At 32.2% G+C, this 17,606-nt stretch overlaps 1 protein-coding gene across 1 annotated transcript in view; it reads left to right on the top strand.

Moving 5' to 3' along the window:
- LOC123716405 (neural cell adhesion molecule 1-like) overlaps positions 1-17,606 on the top strand; it is a 104,907-nt gene that overhangs the window by 68,054 nt on the left and 19,247 nt on the right. The window contains exons 3-5 of the mRNA XM_045672134.1: positions 10,907-11,039; positions 14,054-14,262; positions 16,825-16,935. Of these exons, the coding sequence (XP_045528090.1) occupies positions 10,907-11,039; positions 14,054-14,262; positions 16,825-16,935 (453 nt within the window). The remainder of the gene's footprint in view (positions 1-10,906; positions 11,040-14,053; positions 14,263-16,824; positions 16,936-17,606) is intronic.

The raw sequence follows: 17,606 nt of genomic DNA, 5'->3' as shown, positions 1-17,606 counted from the left end.
TATTAGTCTTAGGCATTTTAACACATGTCATTATTTATATAGTAAAAACACGCGAAAATATTGCTTTTTTGTGAATTCAATTTGTTTTAACAAAAAAAAATGTTCGTTTTAATAGCTAGCTGTTGTGTATTGAGAGATTTCAGAGTAGAGTTATTGATACTCTGGAGCGGTTGAAACTTTATACAGTATACATAATTGTGCACTGAACACTTAAATAGATAATCGTACGTAACACTTTAAGATACAGAGATGAAACGTCAAAACAATAACTTCCAATGTTAAAATCCAATATTATTTTGAGATAATAGAGAGAGAGCAAACTCTCAACTGCTAACCTTCACCTTAGTGAGTTTAGGAACTTCTTGATACACATACAATGTTATAAGCCTCGAAAGAGCTTGGTGTGTTCAGCAAGGCAAGACGGTACCTCCTGCGCACAACCACTTTGTGGAACCATCAGCCCACTGATGTATTTCCGTACCCATTTGACTTGAGAGTGCTTCAAGAAAAGCGCGTACCAATATTCAAAAGGCCAGCAACACACTCGCGATCCCTTACGCATTAAGAGTGTCAATGGTCAGCGGTATCACTTAACATCGGGCCCTGTCCTGTCCGTTTGCCCCCAGTGCTATAAAAAAAGAAACTTCAAAAAGCAATTCTTTTCAATATAATGGTACCAATGTAAATCTATTTGTTTTCTCAATACCATAAGTTGGCTAAAGATATACCTTACACTAAACTTTATTACAAAAATGTGTTCTAATAGTTAGAAAAAGAAACACTCAACTTTGGAGGATTTCATGTTCTATAAAAAAACTTACAAAAATGACATAAATGTATTAAACATAGGAATGGAGTATTTCAATAAAAAATAAAGACTTCAACAATTCAATCAAATTATATTGACTACTCCAATGAAATTTAAAGAGATTTTAAAAAAATATGGAAACCGTTCAATAACGGCCAACAGATGCAGCGCCAAAATAGATTATTCAATTCGAATCCATCTCACGTGAAGACTGAAATCGGTCAGAGAGGCAGCGAGGGAATGCTCCGAGCGCGACGTGACCAGACTAGCTGCAGAGGCCTTATTATATCATCAGCTATTCCATAACAAAGACTTACGGCAACTGGTTAAATGTTGTTAACCAGTTACGGTAGATAAGTGAGGTATCATAAGCCGGTACTAAACCTTAAATCAATACAATACGTTTCAAAACAATATACTTTTATAGTACATAATAGTAATTTAAAAATAAATATTTACGTTTGATGTTTATAATAACAGATTTACAAACAATGATTTTGAACAATGTTCAATAACCGTATCACGACTGAGCGTTTTTTAAGACAGTTTTTGCCGCACCACCTCTATGTGGAACCAGGTGCCCAAGTATTTCCGAACCAATTCGACTTAGGGTCCTTAAAGAAAAGACCGTACCAATTATTAAAAGGCCGGCAACACACTCGCGAGCCCTCTGAGAGTGTGGACGGCGGTATCACTTAACATCAGGTGAGCCTCCTGCCCGTTTGCCTCCTTTAGCATTTAAAAAAAAACATCAAAGAGGATTATATATATCTTAAATGATGCCGTTAAAGATTTATTTTAAATCTAATTACGTCTACATTTATTTGACCGTAATCTTAACTGGTGGGCGCTCCCAATGATAGCTTTTAATAAGTAATGAGTTTCATACTGTAGCAACATTTTTCATACATGCTTATTCCTGGTTGTCATTGTTTGATACGAACAAAATCTATATTAAAACATTCGTGTCAATTTTTTTCTTTATAAAAGTGTAAGATTATATATTATAGATATATTATTACACAGTACCGCCCCAGCCCTCTTTCCGCACAGACTTTAAGGGAAAACAGCGGTTTCCGAATATAATTAATTACTAAGGCTAAACGCCTAATTACCTTTAGTCTAAAGCGATTATTCAGATCATTAATGGTGTTTTAATGGTCCCGTTTGATTTCGATGACATTCATTCTAATAAATTACGGAGCTAATGAACAATACGCGGTTTGCTTAATAGCACTATTAAAATTAGGGGCGCTTTATTGGTCTCAATATCAGATTCTGGTTCTTCTAACAATTCTTCTTCATCGGTTTTATGTTCCAAACACACAATCATTCCAAATTCCTCATGCTTACGGAAAGTGAGAATTTCACAGAAAATTATATTGGCACAGCCAGGTTTTCAACACTGGAGTGTTGAGTGATCAACTTAGCCACTAATAGTGCTAAATATATAAGTTAATTAATAAATCAGATGAATAATTACAATAAATTAAATTCAAGTAGGTGTTGTATTTTTTAAAATAATAATTAACCTTTATTTCATACAAATCAATAATAATAGCGACATGACTAAAGTTTTCGATGAAAAAGTACGTTTTTAAATACGCACACCAGGTGGCGTTAATACAAATCTGAATTTCAGATTTAAGCATTTTATAATTAGGTTACTTCAAACGCTTTGTGTCAATCTGACTCACTTCACGTAAAATATAACGTGTTTACGAGACAGAAACCTGATAAAAACAAGGTAAAATTAATATTCTTTTTAAGTGTTTGGATTTTTCGTACAGATTCGTCTGAATAAAGTCCTGGCCACGAACTACTTATGTTGTATTAACTATATGGTCGAAAGATGGATTGCTTTTAGACATAGCATCGCAAAGTTATGACCGGCACTTTGGGTGGCTATCAAGTAATATCCAAACTAACTAGTTGAAGAGCTGATGTAGTGTTTTTCTTGATTAATTATTTTCCAACAATAAGTCGATATATTATGGCCAAAAAGTCGTACATCAAATGCAAATAGGAGTTACATGGGGTTATCTGCAAAAAAATGTTCTACTGGAGGTCCTTAAGTCTGCAGGGGTTGAGCCTGCAGAGTTATAATTTATTTAGCGCTTTGATAAATTGACTTTTTATATTTCTTATTAAAATTCGAAAATATCTACACCTGTATCTTTTTCATAATTTTCATTAGATTGGTGCTGATGAGTCCTTGCTATAGACATGCTACTTGTGATTGTTAATTGGGTATATTGAATTAAGTTTTACGAAGAAAAAAAATTATGTAGGATTATTATTCCTACAGTATTATTTTGACGTTCTATCGAATTAGTAGTAACTGTTAAAGTAGAACAATGATGTGAAATAAATAATAGGATAATATACATCTACACAGGTAGGTCTGTAATGTTTTCACCCCGTCTCTAAACAAACGTTTTCTAAATAATTTTTAATAATTGATTACAAACAAATAATAACTAATGTTTGCCGGGTGTATTTTGAATTTTAATTGTGATAACACAGGCAAGCTTGTAATCAATTCGTAAAACAAAGTTTGATATATTTGTTGATGTTTTAATGTTAATATTCCATTTTTTTCTAAACAATGTCGTCCTAGTGATTCAGCGAGCGACTTTTATTCCTGAGGTCGTAGGTTGGATCCCAGGCTGTGCACTAAATGACTTTGTCTTTGTGCTTATTTAGCACTCGTTGTTACGGTGAAGGAAAACTTCGTAAGGAAACCGACAAGTCTCAGTCGAAAAGTCGACGGTATGAATCGGGCACATCAGGTTGATCACCTACTTGCCTTATACAAATAATACGAAAAAGATACAAAAATTTCTAGACCTAAAAGGTTATAGCGCCACTGGTTCTATTATTTTACGTTTATGAGTTGCAACTCACCAACCAACCAGTTGTTGTTGTGATAATATTTGCCGTATTGATTTTACCATAGTACAAATACTGTATTTATAGAGAAGCAAGGACAATACCATTGAATCCTACATCTGAAGCAAACAATAAAATGAGTTTTCCTGTTGACCTTTCAGACAAAGCGTCGTAGGTATCGCAAGTGCGTTTCAACAATAGTATAATGGTGTCGGGATAAATATTGCTCTAAGTAGTATCTTGAAGTAAATTGAAGAAAGCGCTTAAGATCATGTTGATAAGTATACAAGAAACTAGTAATATGAATAAATAATTTATTTTTTGTGTATACAATTAACTAAAGACACGTATACTCCAAACTTTTTATCTTTTCAGATCTTGGCCCCAGATTTTTGTTTATGTTGTGTGTTGAATTTATAGGCAAGTTTGTTATAAGTCTTTTACGCCTAAAACACGTAGAAGACTTAAGAAAACACTTTTTAAACGGATTGAAGCTATGTATTATTATTATAAACTTATAATTATTTACATAATTTTAAATTTAAATAATTTCCGACGTTTCGCGTGATTATAAGTTTATAATAATAATACATAGCTTCAATCATAGTTTAAAAAGTATTTTCTTTATGTGTAAAAGCTATGTCAACAAAACAAAATACCACGTAGAAGACTTTTTTGGTCTAATGCATGCTGACTTCCTGCCGAAGTTTTCCATCACCGTATTTACGGGCGTATAATGTGGGGTTCGAACCGACAACGTCAGATATACAAAGAAGAAGAAAGAGTAGCTGTTTGTTTCATTAATGTTACATTTCAGCTTTCTTTTATTTGTTTTATCCTTTTGTCTATTAATGTACCTACTTATGTTTTCTGTTTCATATATATTGTTTATCTTAATCATCTGTTTCTGCTTTGTATATTGCCTAAGTGTTTGTTCTATAATATCTTTGTTAGCTGTAAGATTATTATTATTATTAAAGCTTTATTAATCAATTCATACAACAATTGGTTAGTTTAAATTCCTTAATATTGGTATTAGTTGTGGTCTTATAGTGTTTTTTGTGGTCTAGTTTATGTATGGCCAAATGGGGTAAAATCCTCCTCCAAATTTTCCCATGTCTTCTTTTTCTCTTGAGAAAATTTCATACAGTTTTCCCCCGCTAGTTCTATAACATCATCTATCCATCTTTTCTTTTGTGGTCCTATACATCTTTTTCCAGTAGGTCCAGTCTATTTTGTGATTTCAAATGTCTATCTTTTATTAGTTTAGTAATAAATAAATAATAATAATAAATCTCTCAGTCTCTCAGTCTATTATACACTAAGTTTTTCGGACGTGAATCAAATGGATCGCGTGATCGAACTCGTTTAAACCGACCTGTTCGATGCGGCAACTTACCTCACTGTATGAGTTTTTATAGCAACGTAATAACTAGCTTTTCGCTCGAGACACCACCATAATGCCAGCTTTGCGTTTGGCTTGTTTTAGCAATGTTTTCGGTGGCTAATAAATGAGTAGTTTATTCATGGAGGGAGAGAGTTTTTACGTTTCTTTAATGATGTACAATAATACATTCATACTATAAGAAGCAAACAGAATCAATCTACATATCGTATCTGTATTATAAAGTTGACGTTTGACGCCCCAAATAATATAAAATATAGAAACTGTAATCGAAAAACTTGTTTTAACAAATATCAAATTGATATCTGATCGCAATGGACAATATCAAATTGTTTACTCTGAGAAATTATATTAAAATGACTATATTTTAATTTAATTCATTACTATACAGTATTATAGATATTGATTGAGTCGAGAATTTTATTTAACGTTTGTCTTTTTTACCAATTACAATGAATTTTTTTAACAAAACTTAAATAGTAAGGAAAGGAAAATGTTAATGTAATTACTATTACCAAGAACCTTTAAGCTTTGGAAAACAAAATAAACCAAAATACAATTGCGTCGTTATCCAGGCGGCATTTTCGTACACAAATTGAATATTTGAGTGTCTGAGTGCAATGATGTCCCAATGCTGCGATATTCTGGATACAATTGCAAAATTCAATGGAAATTGAATTTTTAGTTATACCCTATCCAACGGAATTGCAACATTATCGTATATAGCAATGCATTTGATTCTACCGTCTATTTTGGAAATGAGACAGCAAACATAACAGTTCAATTATTGTTGCTTCTGCACCCAGTTCAGATTCTTCTGCATGGAATTTTGCTAAACAATCATAACCTTCTTTTTCGCCACTTTTGTTCTTTGTATGCTCATAAGTTTTGTCTTTTGTTAAAATAGCTTTTACACATTACGAAAAAACACTTTTTGAACGGATTAAAGCTATGTATTATTCACGTGCGTGCGTGGTCCGGTGACCACGCACCGTGACCGGGCTGAAAAGCACGCGAAACGTCGGAAAAAAATAAAAATTTAGAATTATGTAAATAATTATAAGTTTTTTTAATAATAATACATAGCTTAAGTTAATAAGTTATCAAACAAAAATTCAATATTTTATAAAAAAACGTTTTTTTATTCTCTCATAAGTTTTGTCTTTTGTTAAAATAGCTTTTACACATTAAGAAAAAACACTTTTTGAACGGATTAAATCTATGTATTATTCACGTGCGTGTGTGGTCCGGTGACCACGCACCGTGACCGGGCTGAAAAGCTCGCGAAACGTCGAAAAATAGAATTATGTAAATAATTATAAGTTTTTAATAATAATACATAGCTTTAATCCGTTCAAAAAGTGTTTTTCTTAATGCTCATAAGTTATCAAACAAAAATTCAATTCAATATACTATAATATGATTATTCATAAAGTATAGAATATTTCATTACGAGTGCGGAAAGCCTGTCATTGCAATGAGTTACAACAAATGACTACCAGAGCCGAGGTGCAGCCGAAGGTGAGGGTTGGCAGTCGGAACAAGTCGCAATGACGGTTCCGCACATGTACTGAACAACAATGTTTAATACAGTTGTGAACAAAATAAAGCAATTTAATAAAACTATTAGCTTTTCTCTTCTCTCCACGCAATAAATTCGTCGTATGTAGATATGTAGCGACTTTTTGACGGTAAAGTGTTCTTCGAAACATTTTGTGCAACAAACAACTAAACTCGCAAAGAACGCTTTTGGAAACTGGCGCCAACCGTAAAAGAATATAAGCAGTTTTTTTCTTCTTCACCCATTCTGGGTAGGCAAAGGAAACTAAGCCCATACAGCAGTATGCCCGTACATACATAAGTCTTCAGTAGAATTTTTTAATTGATATGAAATGAAAATGAACTTTAATGAGATGAAATGAAATGAAACCTAACCTAACTGAATGAAACTGAAACCATTGAATCAAATCATTAAATCTGATATTAAAACAAATTAGTAGCTTCTTTTTAGAAATAGTTGCATAAATTATAACGAAAGATATACGTCAATGCAATACGCCACTTTTTTAGCAACTGTATTAAAAGAACCATATACAAATAGGCATGTAAATTTCATATTAATTATCACATTGTCATAATAATAATAGGAACAGTTAAGTTATTTATAATTGCTGTCATTACTTATGGTCTATATACTCACGCCTTTATAAATTTAGTCACGTTCCACTTAAAAGCATTATACAGCAGTGATCTATAACTTCTAGGAAGGTGATTAAATAGTTTGATAACCATGCCAATACAATTACTTTGATGCAACATTTGTTGGATCCCTTGGTAGATACAGGCTAGTTTCTTTAATAAGATTTCTGCTAATTTCTACATTGGTAATGATGCAATTATAATAGTATAGTTATTCAATTTCAGGATATTCGAGAAAGCTTTATTATCCATTACAATAGTTATTTGTGTAATTGCTTGTCATTAATCCATAGGAACACAACAGGTTGGTAATTGAGAATTAGGATTCAACAATGGACATTTAAATATCATTTTATTACATGTATTAGCCAAGTCTGTACTTTTTGCTCACTAAGGCCTCTATTAGTTTCATAAGCGTGTCGATTTCATAAATCTTCAGAGTTACGCCCCGAGAGTATAGCCAGACGTAGGCACTCTCACCGACTGTTACATTGCATTCATTCGTTACATGATATTTAAAGCACCTCAAAGACCGAGGCATTGTGGTTAAGGTTAGTGCACAATGAAAGGATTGTTATTTCTATAACATGCTTGCGATAAAGGCAGATTTCGTTAGACTCAGCAATCGTCATGAAGGAGACACAGACCGGTCACTTATCTTTTATTTATTAAGAAGATTAACAGCACAATACAGAAATAGATGTATATATATATAACAATGTGGGCCAATTAAAAATCTTCACATATAGATTCTTTTTTTTTCAAATTAGCAGGAAAACATACCAATTATTTTGGTTGTAGAACAAAAAAGAAAATTGAATTAGTTGACATTGGATCATCCATCACCATCGAAATAATTTTGTGTCAAAGCTCTCCTTGCTGTCACGACACACGTGGCGAACATATCAATGTCAATAGTCAACTCATTATACCATATCTCTTAAATAAAATCATGAAAGTAACAGATATAATCTGGGGTTCGGATTCAAGACGGCCGTACTCGATGATTATTAATAGTTATTGCATGAAAAATGAACCCTAACATATCTTTCGACCAAATTGAAAAATTGTCATTCTACTTCTCAATTAGGAGCAGTTAAAATTGATTGTAAAATAATATCTGCATTGACAACACAACACATTGAGTAACATCGGAATACTGGGCGTTGACACATCGAATGACGTTCAGTTTCGCGGTCATTTGGAAGGGAAGGCTAAATTAGCCTCCAAAACGCTTGGTGTGCTCAGCGAGGCGAGACGGTATTTCACTACGGGCCACCGCTTGCAACTCTATAAAGCGCAAATTATGCCCCAAATGGAATACTGTTCTCACCTCTGGACGGGAGCTCCACAGTACCAGCTCCTTCCACATGACCGTATTCAAGGAAGAGCGATTCGAATCGTCGACGACCAATAACTTTCCGTGCGTCTTGATCCCTTGGCGTTGCGTAGAGATGTTGGGTCTCTCTGCATCTTTTACCGCATTTACCACGGGGAGTATTCAGAAGAGTTGTTTGGTCTAATCTGCAGCTGAGTTTCATTATCGAACATCAAGGCAAAATATAAAATACCATCTGTATCACCTCCATGTCCGTCATTCCACAACTGAGCGTTTTTCAAGGCAGTTTTTGCCACGCACCACTACTATGTGGAACCAGCTGCCCACTGAAGTCCAATTCGACATAGTGTCCTTCAATAAAAGAGCGTACCAATTCTTGAAAGCCCGGCAACGCACTTGCGAGCCTTCTGGCGATGTGAGTGTCTATGGGCGACAGTATTACTTAACATCAGGTGAGGGTCCTCACCGTTTGCCTCCTATAACCTTAAAAAAAATAAACAATCGATTCTACATCTAAAAGGTCTCCGATACCATGCTGGCTGTACAAAAATTGTAGAAACAAAGACTTTAACTTGATATATCATTTTATTATATAATAATACTGTTCTAATTATTATTATTATTTGATAAAAATCTCGAAATATTAAAAAATTCCCAAAAGCATAAATAATAACATCTTGCAAAACATACGATGCAGTACTTTAACATTGTCCTCTATTACACTAATTATAATTACACACGGAAGTGACCTCATTTTTAGAAATACACATGTAGTTAATATAATTAAGTTTAAAATCATCTAATTAGTTCAGTTGGTGGCTGTTATACAGTTATTTAAACATTTTCACATCTATTACATAAATAGTCAAAAAGATGGCAATACCAGTAGAAAATATTAATGAAATTAAAAACAAAATTTTAAGGTTTCAACGTTAAAATGTGAAATCCGTGTATAAAAATGTATTTGTTTAGTATCACAAATATAGGATTTAATTGGTGAATGCTGAAATTTAATTTTCTTAAAATAGCAACTTATGTATCGGGCTGCATTTGCTAAATTATACGTATTAAGAATTGTATATCAAAATTTCAATAGATTCAATTCGTCAAAAATTGTCGTATGAAAAAATGAGGGTCGTGTTATTTGATATAGTTCGGAATATTTTCTTACATTTAGTTGAGGGTAAGAAATTTGCGTATAGATTTGAGATGGTCCACCGCCATTTTGGGAGTGTTACTGGCGTGCTTGGGACACGTTTACGTTAAATGAAGATAAACAAAACTTTTATAAATCATTATTTCTTTAAATGTTATTATTTAGTCAGTGACTGTGTTGTGTTATATAGTTAGGTTTTTATGAAAACCTTTTTATGTCTAAAAACACCTTTTTTATTACTGTATGTGATTTGAAACACAAGTTGAATCAAAGTCGTCACGTCAGGATTTTGTTATAAATTTTCCTTTATTTATCTTTTACAATTATAGCGTAAATACAATTTGACAGAAAGAGACGAAAGAGTAGGAGTTGACTGCAATTTGATTGCTTTAGTTTCTATGAAAGGTATTGTTGTTTAAGGTATTGACTTAAAGTATGGAAAATTTTAGCTTATAACATATTACGTTATCAAGTTTATGCAAAAATAATACTTTTAATAATTTTTAAGAAATACTCTTCTCCTCTTAATGGAACACATAAAATAACTCGCTAAGGTTATAAAATATTATAAAACCCTTTTTTCGTCACCTGTCTTCTGCGTTTAATTAAATTGCTTTCATAATGAATAAATGTATAACACAAGGGATTCCGCTTTTTTCCTTTTTGATTTTATAATAAACGTTATAAAAGTGTCTTAAAATATAAGACTTTTCTGACATAATAATTTTACACCAACGCTGCGTTGAATTAATTTTTTATGCAAATGAATTCGTCTCAGTGGCATCGCCCCTAAACCCAAAATGGATTGAACTAATTTTCTTATTAAGGCATTTTAATTTAAAAATCATTAAACATTCACACAACTTCCTTATTTGGTATTAATTGGATGGATTTGTGCACGTCGTTGATTTTCTAGTCTAAGATATATACCGGCTGCTTCAAAATGTTTTCCTTTACCGTACGAGTGTGAATTATGGGCATAGTACAGGAAAAAAATTAACGTCTATTGGTTTATCAACCTAAATAGTTAGGTACATATATACGTATCTTAGTTATTATAGTTTTAGACCCAAAATTATTATTATTAATTTTATTTTCTTGTTTTAGTGTCTACAGTGGATGTGGATGCTGTTTTGGGTCGCACAGCATCTTTACCCTGTGACGTCACACCGGATGCTACAGAAGACCGAGTATATATGGTTTTGTGGTTTAGAAAGAGTGGCGGAAAACCAATATATAGGTATTATTTGTCTTATATGGCTATCTATTATTAGTATACTGTACCTATTAATATCAAACAATTATTGTGTTACCGCGAATGTACACCAAGACCCCGGGGTTTCTCGACTTGCACTTCATAATAACAATTTCTTACAATAATACACCTCTGAATGATGAGAAATAATAACATTACTGTGTTTAGGTAAAAATATCCCATTCAATTATCATCGCAAAAAAACATATTGAACACAACTTTTCCATACAATTTTCAGCAAAATTTTACATCTCGGAAATAAAATACAAATGAATGGATGCGTAATTAATAATATTATCGGCTAATGAACCTTTGAAACACCTAAGTGGATGAAAGGAAGCCGAACAGAGTCGATCCAATTAGCATTAAGAAAATAACAAGGAAACACACTCAAGATGTTTTACAATGCTTGTAAATTACCGTCGTCGTGCGGACTTCCTTCCTTTATTAGGCGTCCTTTAGTAGAGCGAGCAGCTTACTCAATCGTAAACAGAAAATTAGCTCCAGAAAGCTCTTAGGAGATCTATTATCCATTGTCCTGTGAAATTCAAATTCTGTGGGGAATTGTGGATGGGCGTAATTTAAATCTGACATAATATATATTTTTATTTAATTGATAAAAGCTTGCCAACACTCGGCACACTGATACATTGATAAAATAACCACAAAATATTTTTTTTAATATGACAAGCAATTAAATGCAGACATACTCGTCGAAATCGTACAAATATTAAACAAAACAAACATTAAACAAAAAAAAAAATACAAAACCTAACCAATAATCGATTTTAATGATGATTGAAACTCAAAAATGTTGCTGAAATATGTATAAAAAGATATAACATTTAGAGTTTGTTTTTTTACCTGAAAGCAATCACTTTTATCCTAATTAATTCAAAATGTTCTAACGAAAAAATCTTCAAATTTAAATGTCAGGCCAAAATTTTCCACAGAATACCAAATGTAATAAATGAAACATCAGTTAACATATAATTGATAATGAATAATCGAATGAATCTAATCTAAGAGATACAATTATTTCTTTACATATATATGTCTCATTTTACTAGCGTAATTAAACTATATGCTATTGTTGAATAGAAAAAGTATGTTAAAATTACATAGCGGAAAGGAAAAATTACATATACGTATTAAAAGCTACAACTTATATTTTCCACCACGGCCCTACCCAAATACATATTTATTTTTTACTAACTGCGCCCAATGTCGTAATCGGTACTATGACACCTATGCAATCAAATATATAGGCCAAACTCAATGACCATAAATGTTTATAGTGAGACAACCTCATACATAGATATGATAATAAGAAGAGGAATAATGCCAACATAAAATTTTTGTGTAATTTTGACAGTTAATTCTATTGCATTGCCCAGAGCCATAGGCTCTCAATGTGATTTTTCCAGAGCTCCGCAGCTATTGCCTGTAAGAGTTTATCATCGAAAATAGTGAAGCTTTTATACAGGGACAACATGAAGGATTTAGAATAATTATAGTTGTCGTAATCACGTTGTGAAAGACGTTTACCAATTATCCGTTAAACTTTCTGTATCGACAATACAATTAACGATTACAATAGACAACACAATTGTAGAAAAAATATCGTGATATCTCAAAATACATTCTTATAAATAACTCTTTGTTTAAAAACATCGTTGGATATTAACGAGGCCAATATGTCAACGACGTTCTTAACGAGCTTTTTTATTGTTCTGTCACTAATTATTTAAGTAATTAAGAGGATACAAGCTTTTGATTGATATATTTTTATATCGACATTGTATGGATGAGAGCTATAACTGTAAGCAAAATATAATTTAGTCAGTTTTAGTTTGTTTTAGACTAATACCAGCAGATGAGTTTCATCATCAGACGTCAAGGCAAAATACAAAATACCATCCGTATCACCTTGACAACTGAGCGTTTCTTAAGTTAATTTTTGCCGCGCACCACTTGCGTCAATAAAAAATATTTCTAAACATATGTTTATTACCGGATTATAAGAGCATGGAACGTAGGAGAAGATGCTCTCCGCCACAAAATACCTGATTCTGTATTGACTTTTGGCTCAGCTTAGACATAATTGTGAGAATGTATACCTGAATTACTTACGTGTTTTGGAAAGTACGGAATTTGTTATTAGTGTAAATTTGATGAAAATCTTAATCGATTGCGATACTGATACTATCTTTGTTTCAATAATTAATTGATTGCAACATTATCATTAATACAGCAAGTATAATTAAAATATGTGTTTTTCTCTTGAGTTGGTGTGTGACATAAGGGCCATAAAAATTTCTATAAATGACAAACAACTTCAGGAAACAAAAGACAATTGAACGTCATCTATAACATCAACTAATTGGAAGTAGATTTTATGACCTCAGGAGATTTATTATCAATAAAATTGTATTCCACAAAATATTGTATACCTTTAAAACGAAATTATTATTACTATCCCTGAATCCTGTAAATCGCCCACTGCCTATATAAATTAGGTTAAGGTTAGAAAATTGAGAAAACGTACTGTCCGGAAATTGGAAATCTTCATCGCCTCCTTTATCTTAGCATTTGATAGGTATTTTTCTCTGTCCCAAAATAAATTAAGAGAGAACTGAACACGTTTATTCGTATATATAACACAATTTTATTTGACATATTTTTTTATGAAACAGTCCAAATACTTAATAAATAAAAATGTCTTTATATTTTAAATTATGATATGGTATAAATTTTAATTAATTTTTTGCGTCTACTGACAAATTATTTAATGATAAATTCTAAAATCAACTCAGATAAAATCAATCAACAAAAATGATTAATTAATTTGAATGACGTAGCGTAGCACCCAGACGGATAGTTTGTATTAAGAAAAACACAGACATTTCGTAGCGAAACGGCTACGAAATCGTAGCTGCGTAGGGTCAATTAAAATCGTACTAAAATAGTATTATTGATCTTATTACTACTTTTAACAGTTTCGACGTACGTGGAAGATCCTTCAATAAAGCACTACAGTGGTCAGACCCTGGAGCCTTCGGTCCTCGAGCCTACTTCGCGACCGTGTCACGCCCTGCTTCTTTGACACTTAGCTCTGTGCAATTGGACGATGAAGGCGTCTACAGATGCAGAGTTGACTTTAAGAATTCCCCTACTAGAAACTTCCAAATACGGCTCACTGTTATAGGTAATTTTACATCTTATCTAATTTAAAATTGATTAAACCCATATACATATAAAATGGCTATTATGTAGTCATAGTACATTACCTTCAATAACTACAGCAGATGCAAGAAATACAATTTTAATATAATTATTTGAATATATGTAGCCCAGATGTCATAACTCATCATTGAAGTTGGGACTGACAAAGCATGGGCACAATATTTTACCAATATGATATATTATACAATTTTGGTTTCACAAGCATATATTATTATTTCAAATATTTATAATCAGAACCTGACGTTTAGGTACAAAATATTTATAACAGTCTGAATCAGAATATATAATAATAAATAATTTGATGGTGTCAGTTTCCATTCAATAGGCTCCATCCAATAACTTGACTCATTTCAAACATATTTCACTATTAGAATCGTAAATTATTATTTTAGTAGAAGTTTAACTATAGGACATACTAATAAAAATACCTATATCGCGTACGCTCAGGAAACTATTGACAACCGAGCATAGTGTTGTTCTACAGTTTTATAAACACAACAGTCCTTTTTTACGTACATTTTATGACCGTCTCCATGCCTTCAGGCGTAAGAATGTGCAACCACTGTTGATCCGTCACCAATAATAACAATTGCAAAGTAGAAATATATTAATTTAAATATTTGTATATCTTAATCTAGTTTTTTGCCTTTTATTTTTATTGCATAATATCTTTTCTCTATATTATTGTAATGTTTCCCTTTAAATGTTGTGCACACGTGTCATTGACGCACATACATGTATATTGTTTTTGTATGTCATGTGTTTTCTGTAAGCGTTTGTATGTGTTTAATTAGTGTGCCTTTTTAAAATAAATATTCAGCTGTGCGAAGCCAGGACTGATCGCTACTTATTTATAATTACGCACGCTAATGATGACTTTGCTTAAAATTCATTTTTACTAACTAATCATGACATATTATTTTAATCGATACGCTGATATAGATAAAAAGTAAATTTAATATTTACGAAGTAACAATATAAACCTTCGGTATAATATACTCTGTGACAAGAGATGTTTTAATTACAATCTGTCATCTGGGATCCGTAGGTTACAGACTACGTTGATAGGAGCAATCCCAAACGATGACGTGAAACAAATCTGTGAGAGACAAGTCGAATTTGAAAGGAAATTAGATCTCAATTGATAAAACTGCTTTATTTCGCTTATCTCGAAAGCCTATCTTTTTTAAAAGTAATTTCGTTATCATGACCCAATTTGTCAGGTTAGGTAGGAAAGTTTCAAAATAGCTGTAAAAAAGTTTTTGCAATTAAATATTAAGTTAACATGAAAATTTAAAAATGAAATACATTAACGAATCTATGAGGAAACTTAATTATTAATAAAAAGCAAAATAACTTTAAAGTCTATCGTGACATAACACGAGGTAGATGTTTGCGTAACTATAAATTGTTTAACTTCTATAAAATATAGTCAAATATTACTTAAGCAATTTAACACTCCTTTTATCATAGGATATTTGAAGAACCTATATGAAATGAACTAAATATTTATCCCAAGATAAGCGTACTTCATCTCAAATGAATATTAGAAGCATTCACTTCAATTTATTAAAATAAAAGAACTTTCTCGGAACTAATTTAATTTCGCATGAATATTTCAAAATATAAATAGATGAGAACTGAAAAACGGCGAGTTAACTGAGGTAGATCTTTGAAAAGAATTGGCCCATTCAAGACGGAGCCCAGAGAAAAGGAGACGGGGAAGTAAATTTCTTTTTGAGAACAAAGAATTTAAAGCCTACTTTTCATATATGCAACTCCATTGAAACCCATTAAGCTCCCGCTGCGAGGTAATTTGCAAGAATTCTTTTGTTAGTAAAGGAAAGCCCTTTATAAAGTCGGTAATCAGGTGTGTTATAATGTTGGAAATCTAATTTTACAGTGAAATTTATTTCAGAGCTTTTATTAATTTTCTCAAATAAGAATGATATTTACGATAAGGGTTTGAGTAGTATAATATTAAAAGAAAATTGAGCTATCATTATTTCTTAAGTCAAGTAAGAAATTGCTAGTATTTATAATACTTTAAGATCATATTATCTACCGTGTGTACGAGTAAAGTTAAATAATTATTCATTATGTAATCAAAATCCACGATTGATAAATGTAATTTACGAAGCGTGTTTATGTGTATGCACAACGATATATATGTTTTTGATTCACCAAAAGATAAAAAGAAAGACGATTAATTTGTTCGTATCTGTTTCGTAGTAATTTTTCTGATATGCAAGTAAGAGATCAACCTATGTGCCTGACACTAGCCGTCGACATTTTGGCTGTATGGCGAAATGCCTCAACTTCAAGATGTCATCCTTCACCGTACGGGCGAGTGTTAAATATGCAAATAGAAAGAAAATACCATTAGCCTGGGTTCGACCTCAAGCCACTAGTCAAACGCTGCTCACAAAGTTACATATGACTTCTTATGCGAAACTGAATCACTATCTTATTTTATGTTATATTATTATTTCTGTAAATTTTCTATAATTATTATTCTGTTCAGTGCCACCACATCAGATGTTACTTTACGATAAGTCAGGTGCCGACGTCTCCGGAATTGTAGGACCGCTGGAGGAAGGTTCAGCTCTCGTGTTGGTATGCGAAGTACGCGGAGGTAAGAAATTTAACTCGACATAGTAAAAAACAATTTTCAAAAAGTAAGAAAACGTTTCCACCAGTTTTCTGTATCTGTATCACTTATTTTTATAAGACAAGAGGTAATAATAATTGCTTCTTAATAAAACTGAATTGTCATTCCAAATATATTTAAATATATATGAGTTTATGCTTACGATTATTTTTATGTAATAGGAGGCTCATCTGATGTTAAGTGATACCGCCGCCCATGGTCATTGCCAGAAGGCTCGCAAGTGCCATGCCGTCCTTTCAAGAATTGGTACGCTCTTTTCGTAAGTCAAATTGGTTCGGAAATACTTCAGTGGGCAGCTGGTTGAGACTTAAAAAATGTTTTGATACCTTTCTCCCTTCAATACCTGTGACTTGATGTAGGTCATACATATATACTCTTTTAAAAATGTATAAACGCACCATTCTCTATTGGAATTTCACAGACTTATCGGCATGATTAATGTCACACACAGCATATGTGATGTTTACGAAGACATTAGTTTACAATAATTTGTATGCACTCCGTTTTATTGTGTTTATCTTAGAGCACAGCTATCTAACTATATATGTTCGATACTTTTTAGAAAATGGATAATACGATACAGTGATGAAGTGCTTCATGTTTTTGACAAATTCAATAACAACATTTCCAGTTGC

The sequence above is a fragment of the Pieris brassicae genome, chromosome 11, assembly GCF_905147105.1.
Source record: "Pieris brassicae chromosome 11, ilPieBrab1.1, whole genome shotgun sequence".
NCBI lineage: Eukaryota > Metazoa > Arthropoda > Insecta > Lepidoptera > Pieridae > Pieris > Pieris brassicae.
This window is presented reverse-complemented; position numbering and strand designations above follow the sequence as displayed.